General features: G+C 46.2%; 1 protein-coding gene across 3 annotated transcripts in view; it reads left to right on the top strand.

Moving 5' to 3' along the window:
* The first annotated feature begins 568 nt into the window (after positions 1–568).
* Positions 569–18790, top strand: part of LRGUK (leucine rich repeats and guanylate kinase domain containing) — an 83603-nt gene continuing 65381 nt past the window's right edge. For all 3 annotated transcript variants that reach the window (XM_045004792.1, XM_045004959.1, XM_045004875.1), the window contains exons 1-6: positions 569–907; positions 7398–7505; positions 8392–8473; positions 11364–11464; positions 12175–12256; positions 17790–17914. In XM_045004792.1, coding sequence (XP_044860727.1) covers positions 683–907; positions 7398–7505; positions 8392–8473; positions 11364–11464; positions 12175–12256; positions 17790–17914 — 723 coding nt within the window. In that variant the 5' untranslated portion in view covers positions 569–682. The remainder of the gene's footprint in view (positions 908–7397; positions 7506–8391; positions 8474–11363; positions 11465–12174; positions 12257–17789; positions 17915–18790) is intronic.

The raw sequence follows: 18790 nt of genomic DNA, 5'->3' as shown, positions 1-18790 counted from the left end.
GGTCATGTAGTGATGGTGGGGGTCACACCAGTGGGGGCAGGGTGATACCGTTCCCTAAAGCACCAGAACGTCCTACATTCTATGGATGTGGCAGTGCCCGCCTGATGCCCAGACTAGGGTGACCAGACAGCAAGTGTGAAAAATTGGGACGGGGGTGAGGGGTAATAGGAGCCCCTATTAAAAAAAAGCCCCAAATATTGGGACTGTCCCTATAAAAACAGGACATTTGGTCACCTTAACCCGGACCCCAGAACGTCCCGCACAGGATGGGGCCCTGCTCCCTGCCGCACAGCGAGAAGGGGACAGTCCTACACCAGCTGGGCAGGGATGCTGGGTGGGCGCTGCTGCCAGGCTGGGGGAGACAGAGGCCCAAGCTGCGCTGCGCTGAGAACTACGACGCCCAGCATGCACCGCTTCCCAACGGCTCTCCCTCGCGGTGGGAACTACATCGCCCAGCATGCACCGCTTCCCAGTGGCTCTCCCTCGCGGTGGGAACTACATCTCCCAGCATCCGTTTGCTCCCGCTTTCCCAGGAGCCCCCGCGAGCCGGCGCCCCGTTTCCCAAGCAACGGGCTGGTAAACAAGATGGCGGCAACCGGGCCCCTGCCGGGGGGCAGCCGAGTCTGAAGCACCAGCACACTCACCCCCCCCCGCCCCTTCTCCCCCACTCCCACCGCTCCCCATGGCCGAGCGGGGGGGCGAGGAGGACGGCACGTGGGGGCGCCCGCCCTCCCCCGCCCAGCGCCTCGGCGGGGTCCCCCTGGGACCGACGCCGCCTGGGGACGGTCCCCGCCTCGGGCAGGCGCCGCTCAGTGGCTGCTACCCGGAGCTGGAGCCAGAGCCGCAGGCGGGGGAGGAGGACTCGGATTCGGACTCGGACCTGGACCTGGAGCCGCAGCCCATGGAGGTTCAGCTCGGTCCCTGCCCCAGGGCTACGGGGGGCGGGGAGGGTCTGGCCCAGGGCCCGGGCCCGAGATCTGCCCTGCCGGTGGTGGGGAAGCGGAGCGCGCAGCCCGGCTGGGGGCGGGCACGCCCCGGCCCACGGGTGTCCGGAGCGTGTGGGGACGCCCGGCCCGGGTGGGCAGACTGGGGCTGCGTCGACCTTCCCGCTCGGGCGCCCACGTCTAGGTAGCGGGGTGGGAGCCGCAACTCCAAAGCCCCCCCCCGTCTACACAGCGCAGGGGTTCTGCCTGCCTGCATCTGTTGAGCCCTGACTGGGTGGTCTGGCAGTGCCCTCCCTGGGTGCCTGGATAGGGTGACCGGAGAGCAAGTGTACAAAATCGAGACAGGGAGTGGGGGTTAATAGGTGCCTATATGTGACAAAGCCCCCAAAATCTGGACTGTCCCTATCAAATCGGGACATCTGGTCACCCTATACTGCCAGGCCGGGGGGGGGGGGCGGGGAATCCGATCATGAATTTTCTTGTCACTCTCCCACCCGCAATGTGTGTCTGTGTCAGACAGAAGGAGGGGTATAGCTGAGGCTGAGTTTATTTCCCTGCCCTCCTTCCCCTGTGTTGCTTCCATCAGTGGGGAGCTTCATCTTCTGCACCTACCGGTTCCCTGCCAGAAAGGGGCAGAAAACAGGCTGGCATGCAAATTGCTGAATTAATGCTGGCGAGCAAAGGCACCTCAGCATAGCTGAGCAGTGTGTGTGCCCAGCCCTGACGTTCAATACATTCCCAGGAAGGAATGGATTTGTTTCGTTTCATCTGTCTCCAATCTGCCCATCACCAAGGCATTGTCACCTCATATATTTAATCATGTCTTAAATATTTCTGTAGCACCATCCGCTGTAGTATCTCTGTAGCTCCAATTGCTGTAGGAGGTGTTAGGAGTTGCATTATTACTCTTTGATAAATTATTTATCTTGGTCCCTAGATTGAGATCATTGTGTGGCTTCTCCAAGCTCATAGGAATTTCACAAATCATTGGCTTATTTTCTCATTAAACCTGTGCGCTGGTTCACTAGTGCCATCTGTTAACTACCCACTTTGGCAGAGGACTGGTTGTTTTGTGAAAAGGATTTCACATTACTCAAGCAAAAAATGTTAAGGGGCCATTGATTCTCGGGCTGTGTTAATTTTTGAGTACCCAGCTTGAGATATTTTAGGTCTGATCTGCAGAAGAACTGAGCATTCGTAACCCAGTTGACATCTAAGGCCTGGTCTACACTAGGACTTTAATTCGAATTTAGCAGCGTTAATTCGAACTAACCGCTCAACTGTCCACACCAGGAAGCCATTTAATTCGAACTAGAGGGCTCGTTAGTTCGAATTTGGTACTCCACCCCGGCAGGTGGAGTAACGCTAAATTCGACATGGCTAGCTCGAATTAGGCTAGGTGTGGATGCAAATCGAACTTAGTAGCTCCGGGAGCTATCCCACAGTGCACCACTCTGTTGACGCTCTGGACAGCAGTCCGAGCTTGGATTCTCTGACCAGCCACACAGGAAATGACCCGGGAAAATTTGAATTCATTTTCCTGTCTGGGCACTTTGAATCTGACGTCCTGGCTGGACATCAGGGCGAGCTCCGCAGCACCTGCAACGATGCAGAGCTCTCCAGCAGAGGAGTTCATGTTATCTGTGAATAGAAAGAGGGACCCAGCATAGACTGACTGGGAACTCTTCGATCTGATCGGTGTGTGGGGCGAGGAGTCTGTGCTTTCGGAGCTGTGCTCCAAAACAGGGAATGCGAAGACCTACGAGAAGGTCTCCAAAGCCATGAGAGACAGAGGATACAGGCGGGATGCAACGCAGCGCCGCGTGAAAATCAAGGACCCCAGACAAGGCTACCAAAAAATCAAAGCGGCAAACGGACGCTACGGAGCCTGCCACCACTGCCCCACCAGTGACCGTGGACTCTGACGATGGGACAGTGTCGACGGCCAGTTCCTCGGTGATGTTCGCGGATGGGGAAGATGAGGAAGGGTTTGTGGAGGACGAGGCAGGCGAGAGCGCTTACAACGCTGGTTTCCCCGACAGCCAGGATCTATTCATCACCATCACGGAGATCCCCCAACAACCCTCCCCGGCCATTAACCCGGACCCTGAATCAGGGGAAGGAGCAGTCGGTAAGTGCTTTAACCATGTTAACTTTTATTCTTAATATAACAGGAATCTTAACTGTGTGAAAAGGAGGGCTCTCTAGATATGGGCATAGAACAGAAATCATCCTTGGAGATCTCCACGAAGCTCTCCTTGCGTTAATCGAAAAGCATCAGCAGGAGGTTCCTGAGGAGAGCTGCCTTATTGGGTGCTCCGTGGTAGCACAGTTTTCCGCGCAAGGCTTTCATGAGGTACTCAGGGAGCACTGCCTCCCCGAGCACGGCTGCATCGGGCCCTGGTTCGTGCTAGCTTTCACGCAGCATGCGCTCTCTATCTCCTTCAGTGACCCTCCTCAGGGTGATCTCGCTCGGAGACTCCTGCATCTAATTAGGTTAATTACTGTAATTTTACGCCTGGTCCAAAGTATTTTTTAAAAATCTACGGACAGACGGCATAGCACAGACTCATCACGCAGCTGCGTGACGAGCGTAACGGAAAGCCAAAGAATATAATGGACGCTCATGGAGGGAGGGGGGAATGAGGACGCAAGGTATCCCACAGTTCCTGCTGTCTCCGAAAAGTATTTGCATTCTTGGATGAGCTCCAAATGCTTCTAGGGTCAAACACAGTGTCTGCGGTGGGTCAGGGCATAGTTCGACAATTTGCGCACACACCCCACCCACCACCAGAAGTGAAAACAATCCTCTCTTGACTCTTTTACATGTCACCCTATCTTTACTGAATGCTGCAGATAGACGCGATGGTGCAGCACTCAACACCAACATCCTTGCTCCCCCCACGCTATGGATGGCTGATGGTACAAAAGGATGGAAATCCGTCCTCATCATCAGCCTATTGGCACATGGGGCAGTGCAAAAGGGCTGGTAACCATGCCGACTAGCATCAGTAAGGTCGATCAAGGGCGCCTGTCCCTAATTTTTGATGGCAGATGGTGCAATATGGCTGGTAACCGTCCTCATCATTGCAACAGGGGGCTGAGCTCCATCAGCCCCCACCCTTCATTGTAAATAAAAGATTCAATTGCCCCTGGACTAGCAGAGGGATGATGGGCTCCTTCATCCACACTCCTTAATGTCCTGCCTGGACTATCATTGCAGCTGGAGGCTTCCTTCCACTCATTTCTCACAAACAAGTCACTGTGTCTTATTCCTGCATTCTTTATTACTTCATCACACAAGTGTTGGGACAATGGTATGGTAGCCCAGGAAGGCTGGGGTAAGAACGGAATGAACAGGTGGTGTTGTTGCAGGAGCACCCCCTGTGAATAGCATACAGCTCATAATTTATGCAGGATCGGACACAGAGCAGCTGTGCTCCCTGGTTCTCTGATACAGTGGTTCTCTAGTACACTTGCCCATAATCTAGGCAGGACTGATTCTATTTTTAGATACCAAAAAGGAGGGATTGACTCAGGGAGTCATTCCCAATTTTGGATTTTGCGCCCCTGGCTAAGAGCAGCCAGGGGCACTTATGACAGCAGCAAATGGTACAAAAGGACTGGTAGCCATGATCATCTTAGTTCCAATTTATGGAAGGGTTTGGATGGTGCAATATGGCTGGTAACCATCTCTGCTGTCATGCAAAAGCAAAAGCATGCTGCTGTGTAGCGCTGCTGGCCCGCCTCTGTCAGCGGCATCTAGTACACATACGGTGACATACACAAAAGGCAAAACAGTGTCCATGGTTGCCACGCTATGGCGTATGCCAGGGCAATTCTGGGAAAACGGGCTTGAAATGATTGTCTGCCGTTGCTTTCCTGGAGGAAGGAATGACTGGCGACATTTACCCAGAATCCACCGCGAAAATGATTTCTGCCCCAGCAGGCACAGGGGTCTCAACCCAGAATTCACAGAGACAGCCTAGACTCAGTTAATTGTTCGCAAAAATGTATCTTTGCAAGGAATTCACTCCCTGTTTCCCATCTCACAGCTTCCACTGTCTCCAGACCTGCCACAGCATCCCCCTCGCAGAGGCTGGCGAAGATTAGGCGGCGAAAGAAAAAGACAAGGGACAAGATGTTCGAGGAACGTATGGGCTGCTACCTAGCAGAGGCGGACCAGCAGAGCCAGTGGAGGGAGACCGTCTCTCTGTGCCAGCGCTCACACAGCGAACGGGAGGAGAGGTGGCGTGAGGAAGACAAGCAGGCGACTGAAACAATGCTTGGACTAGTGAGGGGCAAACGGACACGCTCAGGCGCCTTGTGGATGTTCTGCAGGACTGCAGGAGGACAGAGCCCCCCTGCAGTGTATCTGCAACCGCCCTCCCCCGCCACAAAGTCCCATACCCCCCTCACCGAAAATAATCAGGAGGAGGGGCGGCCTGGGACGTGAATACTGTCACTGCACCACAGCACAGTGCTCAAGTACCCAAAAGCTCTCAGACCCTACAGTTGCCGAAGTCCTTCACTTCCAGACTCACAGTAGTCCCAATCCCAGTCCCATCCCCTAACTGTCTACTTAATTAATAAAAAGATGTGCTGTTAATTACTGTTTCCGTTATGTTTTTTAAAGAAGACTGTGTTCGAATGGGGGGCGTGGGGAAGGGGGTGGTTAATTGCATAGGATAGTCACCTTTCCCAGGGTACAGACACGGGGGCAGGATCAGCAGCGGGTCACACACATGGTGCAGTCAGTAGGCAACCTGGTCGGTTTTTGGAGGTGGTTTCCAGGATCTGTGTGGGCAGGGGAGATGTGACTTTGCAGCGGGGGAGGGCGGTTACAGATCTTATACAGCGGTCCTTGTCCTGGACCGCTGAGTCACGCAGCTGAGGAATCTGTATCCGTCCTCCTCCACCACAAGGTCACATATCCGCCCGCACACAGAATTCCATAAAGAGGGATGGCAGGCTCCGTTGAAAGAAGCATTCCGGTACTGCGGACCGCTCTAGGAGCAGGAGCCTGTCATTCCTTGAGTTTAGAGGCGGTCTTTACATCACCGCACACCCTAGCCAGCACAGCCTGTGTCCCAGTTTCAACCCTTTCACGAAAAGTCATGAATAAAGAAACCTTTGTTAAGTAATAATGGGACATGTATTTTATTTTTACACGTGTGCTGGAAGTGGGGGTAACGGGGTGAACGGGGTATGTAACCGAAGAGGAGAGTCAACAGTAACTGGGTAAAGAAACAGGGGCAGGTTCAGCTTCTCTGTAAAGAAACTGAACAGTCACAGGTCACGCTGCTCGCTGGTATTTGAAGAGTTCCTTGTCGCTGTCCCAGGCGCCTGTATAGGGCTTCATGAGCAAGTGCATTAGCGGGCAGGCTGGGTCCCCGAGGATGACTATAGGCATCTGCACATCCTTAACAGTTATTTCGTGGTCCGGGAAGAAACTACCTTCCTGCAGGCGTCTGAGCAGCCCACAGTTCCTGAAAACACACGCATCATGAACCTTGCCCGGCCACCCGACGTTGATGTTTGTAAAACGTCCCCTATGGTCCCCCAGTGCTTGCAGCACCATTGAAAAGTAGCCCAATTTCTCAGCAGCTGACTGTGGAAGACGTGGATGATAAAGTGCGAGGAGGAGAAAACGGCGATGATCGCAGCGGGCTCCGTGCTTGCAGTGCTGTGGCGTCCGCGCTGTCACTGACCAGAAAAGTGCACGAACAGATTGCCCGCAGGCACTTTCACGGAGGGAGGGAGGGAGGTTGTGATTGACGGTTCAATGACGACACTTACCCAAAACCACCCTCGACACATTTCTCCCCCCAGCAGGCATTGGGGGCTCTACCCAGCATTCCAATGGGCAGCGGGGACTGCGGGAACTGTGGGATAGCTTCCCACAGTGCACCGCTTCCAAAGTCGACGCTGGCCCCGTGAATGTGGACTCAGAAATTCGAATTAGTGTATTTAGTATGGATACACAAATTCGACTTCATAAGGTCGAATCCACAAATTCGAACTAAGTTGATTCGAAATAGTCTTGTAGTGTAGACAAGGCCTAAGGGAGATGCATGCACTCAGCGCCTCTGCAGATCAAGCCCTTTTGAAAGTTTTGCATCTGAAATATGAGGTACAGAAAACTAAATGGCCCCTTTTGAAAACATTGACTTAGGCCTTTTCTATTGCTCATATGAGAGTTCGGAGCTAGTGTACAGTATGTTCCAGTATGTTTTGAATGCTAAAGTTATATCCAATAATATTTTGTTTTTCTGGGTGTATAAAGCTGTTGCAAATGGTGCCACAGTAGGGACATGAGGCTAGAACTAAAACCTGTGTTCTGTTCTGACTTGCATCCCATGCAATCCTAGTGACTTCAGTAGGATTGAACAGTATAGAATGTGGTTTCTTAAATCTATCTAAGAGTGTAGCTGTCTTTCTTGTGTTTTGCAGGAACATTTTGATGGGGTACTGGATGAAGATACTGTGGCTGAGGCCCTGTACAAACTGGGGCGTTCAGCCCCTGGCACCAAGTTTGTTTACCTTAATCTGTCACTTTCAGTGAGTACAACCAAAGAACAAACATCTTTCAGCAGAGCCATCTTTGTGATCACTGATGTAGTTCTCTGCTCACAAGCAGGGTGATCAGACAAGTGTGAAAAATCAGGACAGGGGTGGGGGTAATAGAAGCCTATATAAGAAAAAGATCCAAAAATTGGGTCTGTCCCTATAAAATCGGGACATCTGCTCACCCTACTTACAAGGGTCACCCTAAGCTGAGTTTCACTCTTAACAGGCGATGGCCTGCGTGACAAGATATGTCCTCTTTTTTCAGGAGGCAGGCGTAATCTTTTCACCTCCTGTAGTTGTCACTTCTGTGCCTTATGTGGGGACCTTTGGGAGGCTGAGACTTCACTCCTGGATCAGTCCCTCTTTGTTTTCTACTAGGAACAGCTGTAGCTGTAGGTGTCAGGGATTCCTCTTTACTCTGTCTCCAGGGTAACTTCCTACAGTACTCTTGTTCTGCTCAGTCAGAGCAGAGGAGGAGGGGGAGGTGATAATCCACTTGAAATACAGCCTGTAACATCACTCTGGTGGGAGGCAACTGCTGCTGTCCACGAAGATTAGCAGAGCTGAACCCAGCTAAAGATGACTCTCCACAGGTTCCTCTTATATGCAGCCTGATGTTGTGGCATTCCCTCTGGATGCAGCCATCTCTCATGACTGCATTTTTTTTTTCTGCTTTGACTTTTTTCCCCATTTGTGTCTGGTTTGGGCGTGAATAGATCTTGCTTTATGTAATCATATTCTGGAGGTCTCAGATCCCAGCATCCATGGGAGGAAGCTGTGGATGTCTCATCAACACTTCCTTCTACCATGTCTCCTAAGAGAGCAGGGTGTGGTTACACAGCGAGTTATTAAAGCTTCTTTGTTTTTATTTTCCCAGGGGCGTAATTTAAGTGACATTAGCATTCTTTCCAGATACATTCACCTAGAGAAGTTGGAGCTTTCATACAATAAAATTAATGGTATGTAGTAAGTACGCTAGTAAACTCTTGGCTTGTAAAATCATTTAAGATGAAAAATACAGTGTTCTGTGTAGCTTTAATATCATAAAACCCGTCCACACATTAATGACATTGCTAATCTAACTCTGTAGAGTGATACAATAGCTGCATCTCCTTGAGAATGATTTACTGATGGTATTCATACAGCTGTACCAGCATATGCTAGGCAACATGAAAGTAAAGATTATTGTCCGGTTTATTATTTGGACATAAAGTGCAAACAACCATGTTAGTGCAAGGTTAAGGTGGAGATTTTACAGCTATTCCAGTCTTGGGGCTTCTCTTCAGCAAAGATTTCCAGCTGAGGCAGGAGCGTACCAAATTGCGTGCTGCTTTTATGATGATCACAATCAGGCCTCATGTCATTTTATTCTGTGTTTGCACAGCACTTAGCACAATGGGGTCCTGGTCCATGATTATTAATAATAATAATAAGTAAGGCATGTGCGGTAACCTGCAGCATCATGTAGCCTCTGCCTTAGTACTTGTACTGATCTCCAGCTCTCCCAATGTACATCACTGTAAAAGCAGCAAAGAATCCTGTGGCACCTTATAGACTAACAGACGTTTTGGAGCATGAGCTTTCTTGGGTGAATACCCACTTCGTCGGATGCATGTAGTGGAAATTTCCAGGGGCAAGTATATATATGCAAGCAAGAATCAGGCTAGAGATAATGAGGTTAGTTCAATCAGGGAGGATGAGGCCCTGTTCTAGCAGTTGAGGTGTGAAAACCAAGGGAGGAGAAACTGGTTTTGTAGTTGGCAAGCCATTCACAGTCTTTGTTTAATCCTGAGCTGATGGCGTCAAATTTGCAGATGAACTGAAGCTCAGCAGTTTCTCTTTGAAGTCTGGTCCTGAAGTTTTTTTGCTGCAGGACGGCCACCTTAAGATCTGCTATTGTGTGGCCAGGGAGGTTGAAGTGTTCTCCTACAGGTTTTTGTATATTGCCATTCCTAATATCTGATTTGTGTCCATTTATCCTTTTCCGTAGAGACTGTCCAGTTTGGCCGATGTACATAGCAGAGGGGCATTGCTGGCATATGATGGCGTATATTACATTGGTGGACGTGCAGGTGAATGAACCGGTGATGGTGTGGCTGATCTGGTTAGGTCCTGTGATGGTGTCACTGGTGTAGATATGTGGGCAGAGTTGGCATTGAGGTTTGTTGCATGGTTTGTTGTACTACAGTACCCGCACGAGGAAATAAGGAAACAGATCAACAGAGCCAGACGTGTACCCAGAAGCCTCCTACTGCAAGACAAACCCAAGAAAGAAACCAACAGGACTCCACTTACCATCACATACAGTCCCCAGCTAAAACCCCTCCAACACATCATCAGGGATCTACAACCCATCCTGGACAATGATCCCACACTTTCACAGGCCTTGGGTGGCAGGCCAGTCCTCGCCCACAGACAACCTGCCAACCTGAAGCATATTCTCACCAATAACTGCACACCGCGCCATAGTAACTCTAGCTCAGGAACCAATCCATGCAACAAACCTCGATGCCAACTCTGCCCACATATCTACACCAGCGACACCATCACAAGACCTAACCAGATCAGCCACACCATCACCGGTTCATTCACCTGCACGTCCACCAATGTAATATATGCCATCATATGCCAGCAATGCCCTTCTGCTATGTACATTAGCCAAACTGGACAGTCTCTACGGAAAAGGACAAAATGGACACAAATCAGATATTAGGAATGGCAATATACAAAAACCTGTAGGAGAACACTTCAACCTCCCTGGCCACACAATAGCAGATCTTAAGGTGGCCATCCTGCAGCAAAAAAACTTCAGGACCAGACTTCAAAGAGAAACTGCTGAGCTCCAGTTCATCTGCAAATTTGACACCATCAGCTCAGGATTAAACAAAGACTGTGAATGGCTTGCCAACTACAAAACCAGTTTCTCCTCCCTTGGTTTTCACACCTCAACTGCTAGAACAGGGCCTCATCCTCCCTGATTGAACTAACCTCGTTATCTCTAGCCTGATTCTTGTCTGCATATATATACCTGCCCCTGGAAATTTCCACTACATGCATCCGACGAAGTGGGTATTCACACACGAAAGCTCATGCTGCAAAATGTCTGTTAGTCTATAAGATGCCACAGGATTCTTTGCTGCTTTTACAGATCCAGACTAACACGACTACCCCTCTGATACTTGTACATCACTGTGACTGTCACAACCTCACTGTGCCCATTTTAATTTTTTCCAAGTAGAGTACCAAGTAGATGTCTGAATTGAATAGGGCCCTTCTCCCAAGAGATAATCTCTCCTTTCCTGACCTCTTTAAGATTATGCCTTTTATGAAGTAATTACTAAGATCTAAATTCAGGGGGGGGAATCGCTTGCTCTGCTATTATGCACATAACTCTTAAAATTGGCTTGAGTGATGCTGTGTGGAACACAGATGATTTGTGACTGATCTAAAGGAAAATTTGCAGTCTTGTCTGAGACTAAAGAGCCTAAGTTACTTTTGGAAATGAGATTTAGGCTCATAAATCACTAAGGCTCTTTTGAAAATTTTCTCTCTAGGTGACAAAGTTAAATTAGGATGATAGCAAACTAAACCAATTTTAAAAAATAGAGATTTGATTTAGGAATTGGGCATTTATCTCTGTCTTGAGTTGTTCACAAAGTATCTTTTGTGTAGGAAGAGGTGCTAATACATTGAATTACTGTGGGCGAAGCCTTGTTCTATGTCTTGCATGGTTTAAAATTGATTTTTGGTTGCTAGCGGTTGTAATTTCTATATTACATTATGACTCCGTAATCTATGTATTTCCCTATGTATTATTTTATTTAATTTGGTGTTTCCCCTTTGTTATAGATTTGTCTTGTGTCAGTCACATGTCTTACTTACTGGAACTTGATGCTTCCAATAATGAACTGACTACATACTTTGATTTCAAGCCACCTAAAAATCTCAAGGTAAGTTGTGAAAAATGTTTTTTGTCAGGTTTGAATTCAAAGAGGCTTTTTAAATGTAATTTAGATTCTGTACTAAACCAGGCAAAGAGCTCAAACTTCCTTTGTCCCCTACAAATCCATCTTATTCTGGTTGCCATTTAAAAAAAATAATTGCACCTCTCATTTGGTTTCACATTCCTGAACCCCAAACACTATGGGAATGGCATTTTACACAATTCGTTGTACTGGTTAAGATTTTGCCAAATGAATCAAATCTTGAATGGAATCAGTTCTCACCTTTCAGATTGACTGGTACCAATCAGTACTGTGAAAGATGTATGTGACATGTAGCCATATACTGTTCCACTTTCTCTGCTATTGTTTTGATATAGTCCACTATGGGTTACAAAGGTCTGGACATTGTTTTGAAATGCTACCACTGGGGATTCCTCTGCTTTCCCTCCCTGATCTCTAATCTTTATGCATCATTGCCAGGACCATTAATATTATCTGTAGGAGGAACACAGAATAGTTAATGAAGCTTCCAAAATTTGTGTTATTTATCTAATTAAAAACCCTTTTGTTATGTCTCACCATGTGTTAATATTAATGACCCTTTTGTTTTGTCCACAAACCCCACCACAAGTATAATGGAAAAGCCAGTTAGTTTCACAGGCAGCTGAAAGTCCAGAAGAAAGGAAAGAAACCTCATGTGTCCTTTTTCTCTTCAGGAGGTGGATTTTTCATACAATCAAATACCTGAAATGCGAGATCTGTCCGCATACCAGTCACTTACTAAACTCACACTGGACCGTATCCTTTGTGGAAACGACAACAGGAGAAGGTGGTTTGTTGTTGTTGTTTTTGTGAAGGGCTGTTCATTCTGAATAGCTGCCCATCTTCACTGTGTAGCTTCACTCAACCATACAATGCTGCCTTGAAAATCAAGGTGAAATAGTTTTTAATCTAATGATGAAATTGATTTAACTTAGTAAAACATTAATATTTATAAAGGCGGGGTGAGTGAGAGTGTTTGTAAAGATCAAATTCTCTGTCAAGGGAAAACAAAAAACCTTCATGCCCTGAAAAGCTAAGAAAGCCATGAGTCATACTCCCTAGACATGGCAAAGATGATAAACAAATGCTCACTGCAGCACTGGGATATGAAGTGTGATCTTTGGAGTTCACTTTAACTCCTTTGTGCTCAGATTCAGGATTTCCCTAAGCTGTAAGTGAGAAGCTGGGAGGGGAAGACAGGGGTGAATCTCTCCAAAGTTGCCTGTTCCGTACATTACCTCTAAAGCTCAGATACTGGCCACTGTCAGGGTAGGATACTGGGCTAGATGGACCATTGGTGTGACTCAGTCTGGTTGTTCTTATGATACACACCTCTTAATGAAAGAATTTAATGTTAATATGAGTAATAATAATTACTTGAGCCTCGGAGCCTGTGGTATTAATTTAGATGTAATATATGGGCTAAAAATGTTAACATAATCAAGTCACTGTCCAACATTAAACAATGTTAAACAAGGTCTGAGGTTTTGTATACGGAGACCTCAGCCTGCTTAGTGCCATGGCAAACACACCATTAACAATCCTTTGAACTTTAGAAGGAAAAAGAGTTAACATATTTGAAATGTTAAATATTCAATAAGGCTTTCATTTTAATAATCCCTAATTCCTTTTCACTGGAGAGTTTTTAAAAGAAAAAAAAAACAACCTTGTTTGACAGTCTCTTAGGTAGGTGATGATAACTGTCCATTTGAGGAAGAGAGAAGTTAGTTGAGACAGACTGGAGCTGCTGCTGTTAAAGTCTGATCTTGTTTCATCCTAGGTGGCAGTTGGGATTCCTCTGTAGCTAGCAAAGGTGCCGATGTCATTCAGGGCCGCCCAGAGGGGGGGGACAAGTGGGGCAGTTTGCCCCTGGCCCCGCAGGGGCCCCCACTAGAGTTTTTCGGGGCCCCCGAAGTGGGGTCCTTCACTCGCTCCGGGGCCCCGGAAAACTCTCGCAGGGCCGGGCCCCTGGAGCTTCTTCCGCTCCGGGTCTTCGGTGGCAATTTGGCGGCGAGGGGTCCTTCCGCTCCGGGACCCGCCGCCGAAGTGCTCCAAAGACCCGCAGCGGGTCTTTGGTGGCAATTTGGCAGTGGGGGTCCCGCCGCGGGTCTTCTGGGCACTTTGGCGTTGGGTCCCGGAGCAGAAGGACCCACCGCCGCCAAATTACCACTGAAGCGGGGGCCCCCTGTCGCCGAAGACCGCAGGCCCCCTGAATCCTCTGGGCGGCCCTGATGTTATCTGGGTTCCTCTCTCTGGCTAGGCCTGGTCAGGACATCTCTCAGGATTAGGATGTAGAAGTTCCCAGGAGATGGTGGGGGTGGCAGCCATGATGGTGAAGATTGGACCTGCAGCCAATTTTTCTCCCAAAGTCTCTTCCTTTAAGAACCCCAAAAGGGAGTGATAGGGGAATAGCCCACCCGCCTCTTTATTTCGTCCACCAATTAGATCCAGTTTCCAACACACCAATTTTGGTTCACCGATTTTTGGTTGCACACTTTTCTGGTTTACCAAGCATGATCTTAACACAGTCCTTAAATTATATAAGGAGACTTTTTTTTATTTGGACTAATTCAATCTTTCCGACCTTTTCCCATCAACGTTTGTTATTCTGGGTTATTGTGACATTTTATAAGCTGTCATGTACTTGTTACAATTGAGCTCATAATTAGGGTAAATTTGTAGGCCCAATTATTACAACAAGCCTCAGTCATGGGCCAGGACCCCTTTGTGCTAGGTGCTGGACAAAAATCAGACAAAAAGACAGTCCCTGCCCCAAAGAACTTACAGTCCAAGTATAAGACAAGAGACAATGGATGGATACTGACAGATGGGGGAGTACAAGGAAACAGACCGTGTTAATCACCATGATTTGAAGTAGTCTCAGCATACCAATGGCTTAATGGTTGTCAGGATTTTGTAGGCGTCACAGCAAAGGAGAGTTAATGGGCAAGAAGTTCCCACTTTTTCATTAAAGGGGGTTCAGCGTTTGTGTAATTTAATTTGATTGAAAATCAAGTTGGTGACAGGTGAGCTGCTTTAATTGAAAAAACATTCTGCCGGGTAACCTCAAAAGTAGCTAAAATGGATTGATTTTCAGGTTCCTGCAGAATCCAGGAAAGTTAAGGCTATTGAATGTCTGTGTATAAGATCGTGCTCGTATGTGAGGTAACACTACATGCAGTGCAAATTGTTCTCAAAAACACCTTTCAGTCTGTGAGTACCCCAGGTTGCAGGGTAGCAAACCCCATTCTGGTGGAGATCTAATAAGGATGTGTTAGATACTTAAGTTTCTCCACTGTCTGCTTTTCCAAGGCATTTGCTGTGCAGAGCTGCCCTTATGCCTCCTGAAGACTCTCCTTCTCCTACACTTTTCTAAGGCTTGCTCCACACTTACATCAGCATTGCTGTGTTGGTCACAGGTGTGACAAAAACTCCAGTATAGACACAGCTTTCTGACAGAAGAGTGATTCTGTCTGCTTAGCCAATGGGATTCGGAGAGGAGGTATTCCTACATGGACCGAAAACCTCCTTCTGTTGGTGTACACTGCATTTACACTATGGGGCTATACTACCATAGCCATGCCAGTAAGGGGTCTGTAATGTAGACACAGTCTAAGCTAGTGCTCTATGTTGTTCTCTTGCATTCCCATGTAAGCTTATAAATGCTTACTAAGGCTTAGGAACCTCTTTTCTCCTGCCTTGTAAATTGCATCCTGAGTCTTTGTTCCAGGAGGAGAGGATTGCAGGCTGTATCATTTTGGTTCTTTGTCTTCCATACTCAAGTAACCCTATTACTGAAGGATGTTATTTCAGCGTTCTTATTTCTCACAGGGGTGGCTAGCTCATTTGCAGGGTTTTCAGGTTACACTGTTGACAAGTTTCATAAGGTGTACAGGTGACACGATTCTTGTTGGAGAAGGGCACTGAGACGCCATTCAAATTTCCTATTGCAAAGCAAAAATAATGTGACCAATAAAAATAGGTCAAGGGTTGTTATCATTGATCTGAATAGGAATTAGGATTTTTCATTTGCTTTGAATGCAGCAGTTCAATATCTTTATTTGATTCATTTGATTTGTTGTCAGCAATACAGGAAGAACAACTATGCGTATGAGTGCATCAGGACCATTTGAAATTCAGAACATGAATGCAGAGTTTAAAATGCAACATGGCACCATTCCTAACTTGTGTCAAGCAAAACTCACAGAAGACATGGCAGCCAAAACAAGCTGTTCTTATAGTCTACAAATGAAACAACATTTCTTAAATATCTTACAGTGGTGAAAGTGTTTGGGATGCATTTCTTAACCGACAGTAACTAAGCATCTCTTCCCATATTTCAATGAGCTGTGATGCAGATGGTAAGGTCATTACAAGTTTTCCTGACAGTTGCACACACAAACATACCTGACAGGATTATAAATTAATCTTCGTAGAGGAAATTGTCTAAAACAGAAAGGAATACAGTTTACTAAGACAGTAATACCTGACCGCGTAGTTGTAGTGGGTCATTAAGATTCTAAAATCGGTTGTTAGTGCTGACTGATTTTCTGCATCTTATTTGTGTGATCACCTTTTATTTTACATTTGTAACCTCTTGGACCCTAACAGGCTAGTGTTTTACTTACTGGTAATCCATGATTGATTGGGTCCACTATGGCCAATATCAATCATGTGCCCAATGAAGTTTTGCCATAGACTTCAATAGGAAGAGGAGCAATCCTATTTTGTCATAAAGTCCCTGTCTAACTACCAAGTGTGGTACACTTAATCCTGCCTCAGGACAGGGGGATGGACTAGATGACCTCTTGAGGTCTCTTCCAGCCCTGCATTCTATTGTGGTCTGAGTGCCCTTTTCAAAACATGTCAAGCAGCCTAGCATAGGCCCTATAAAATGATAGCTCCTACTAGGTAGGAATCCAGGCTAGAACGTGGTGTTGGAGTTCAGTTATAGTTTGACACTGTTAGTGCAGATTGGGCCAAAGCATGTTAGGGTGTGTGTGGCAAAAGCAGGCCAAACCCTGGTCGTTCAGCACAACACACAGTCGACCTATGGAACTCGTTGCGTGGGAATATTGTGAAGGCCAAAAGTATAACTTGGTTCAAAAAAGAATTAGAGAAGTTCATGGAGGATACGTCCATCAATGGCTATTAGCCAAGATGGTCAGGGATGCAACCCAGTGCTCTGGGTGTCCCTAAACCTCTGACTGCCAGAAGCTCAGACTGGATCACAGGTGATGGATAACTTGATAAATTGCCCTGTTCTGTTCATTCCCTCTGAGTCATCTGGCACCAGCCACTGTTGGAAGTCAAGATACTGGGCTAGATGGGCCACTGGTCTGACCCAGTATGGCTGTTCTTGTGTTCTTATAACAGGATTGTATTTTCTTTCATTACCTTTGTAGGATAAATGCAGCTCCTAATTGCATTTGATTAGAATTATTGCTATGGTTCTGGCAGGGAAAAAATAATCTGATAATTTGTCTACAGGCATCTAAGGTTTGAAATGTGGTTGGCTGTGTTACAAAAAATGTCGCTGTTCAGTTTTCGGACTGTGGTATCATTCTCCCATATACATTAAAAGGAAATATTGTTGCCCCTGTGATTGCATAAAGGCATCACTCTGCATCCTGCTTAATCTACTTTGGAGTATTGTAGCCGGGTTTCTTATTTATATTCTCTTGTTTTTAAAGTGTCTGATTCCAATTTGGTCTTATATGATATGTTTAGTTTTGCCTTTGCTTCACTTTAAATTAAAACGACACAGTCACCACCACTTGGACACAGAATCATTACTGAGGCTGTTATAACTTACTTCAAATTCAAGTAAAATTTGAATACCCACATAATATCATGGATAATGTATATTATACTTATTTATTGTTATGCTTTATGGTCTAAGCAGTAATGCTGTGGGGTCTCATTGTGCTAGGTGCTGCACAAACATATAGTAAAGTATGGTCCCTGCCTCAAAGAATTTATAATCTTGAGTCCTGGATCCTGCAACTGACTTGACATGTGTGGAGGCCCATTGACTTCAGTGGACCTCCCAACAGGTGTAAAGAACTGCTCACATGCACACAGTTGCAGGACTGGGACTCGGGCTTGAGAGACAAGATGTAAATGGTGGTTGAAACAAGTAAGTTACAGTTGAAGGACGAAGATGGTATTAGTAAAATGAACATCTGTGTATGAGAAAGAGAGAGACCGACCTGCTAACTTAGTTCTAAATATTGCTATGATTTTTTTGTATGTGATTATTTTCCTTAAGTGCAACACTGATGCATAGATAATAATATAGAGGAGATCAAAGGGCTAGAGAAGTGCCATAGTCTGACTTATCTTAGCTTGGCACACAACAAGATCACTACAATCAGTGGTTTGAAAAACTTACCTGTCAAAATACTCTGTCTGGTAAGTGATGAGTTAATTTTTTTAATAAAAGCTCTCTTCTTTAAATGGCCTTGTTCAGCTCCTTAAGAAATGTATTTATGATAAGTAGGCTGCTTTCCATAGGTCTATTTATAGTGGACACAAGTAAACTTTGGTTAAAATTTTGCTTTTCTACTGTGTACTGTTTTAGTAATGTCGTATCTCATTTTTTCTCTTTGTAACCCTTTTAGAAGTTAAAAATATCAACAGTGTGTGGGCCCTAAATATAGTGTTGGAAAGAATCAAAACTTTATTTTGAAAGAATCAAATGTGTATAGACTAAATTAATTAATTAACACAGTGATGTTTTTAAACAGACATTCCCTTGCCAAGTTGTTTTGGTTTACAGTAGCACCATGCTAGGATATGAGCTGTGAAAGGGAAACTGATCAGCCTATATTTATTTTCCAAGATGAGTAAAATTCAGTAAGTTAATAACATCAGTTATAGAAGGAAACTTATTTTGAGGCTCTTGAAGTCAGAGTGGCAGCATGATCCAATGAATAAGTCATGGGCCTTATTTCAGGATATGTTGGTTCTGTTCCTGACTGACACTATGTGGGTCACTTATCACAGAATAATAGAATATCAGGCTTGGAAGGGACCTCAGGAAGTCATCTAGTCCAACTCCCTCCTCAAAACAGGACCAATCCCCAACTAAATCACACTTACCTCAGTGTGCCTTTGTATCTGTTTCCCCTTCTGTAAAATTGGGATAATACCTAGCCTTATTTGTAAAGCCTTTTGCGATTCTTTAGTGAAAAGTACTACATAAATGCTAAGTAGTAATAGCTGTAAGTGGTGTTAGAGACATAGGTAAGAATATTTTTAAATATGAACTGAAAGTGTGCTTTTAAG

The sequence above is a fragment of the Mauremys mutica genome, chromosome 1, assembly GCF_020497125.1.
Source record: "Mauremys mutica isolate MM-2020 ecotype Southern chromosome 1, ASM2049712v1, whole genome shotgun sequence".
NCBI lineage: Eukaryota > Metazoa > Chordata > Testudines > Geoemydidae > Mauremys > Mauremys mutica.
This window is presented reverse-complemented; position numbering and strand designations above follow the sequence as displayed.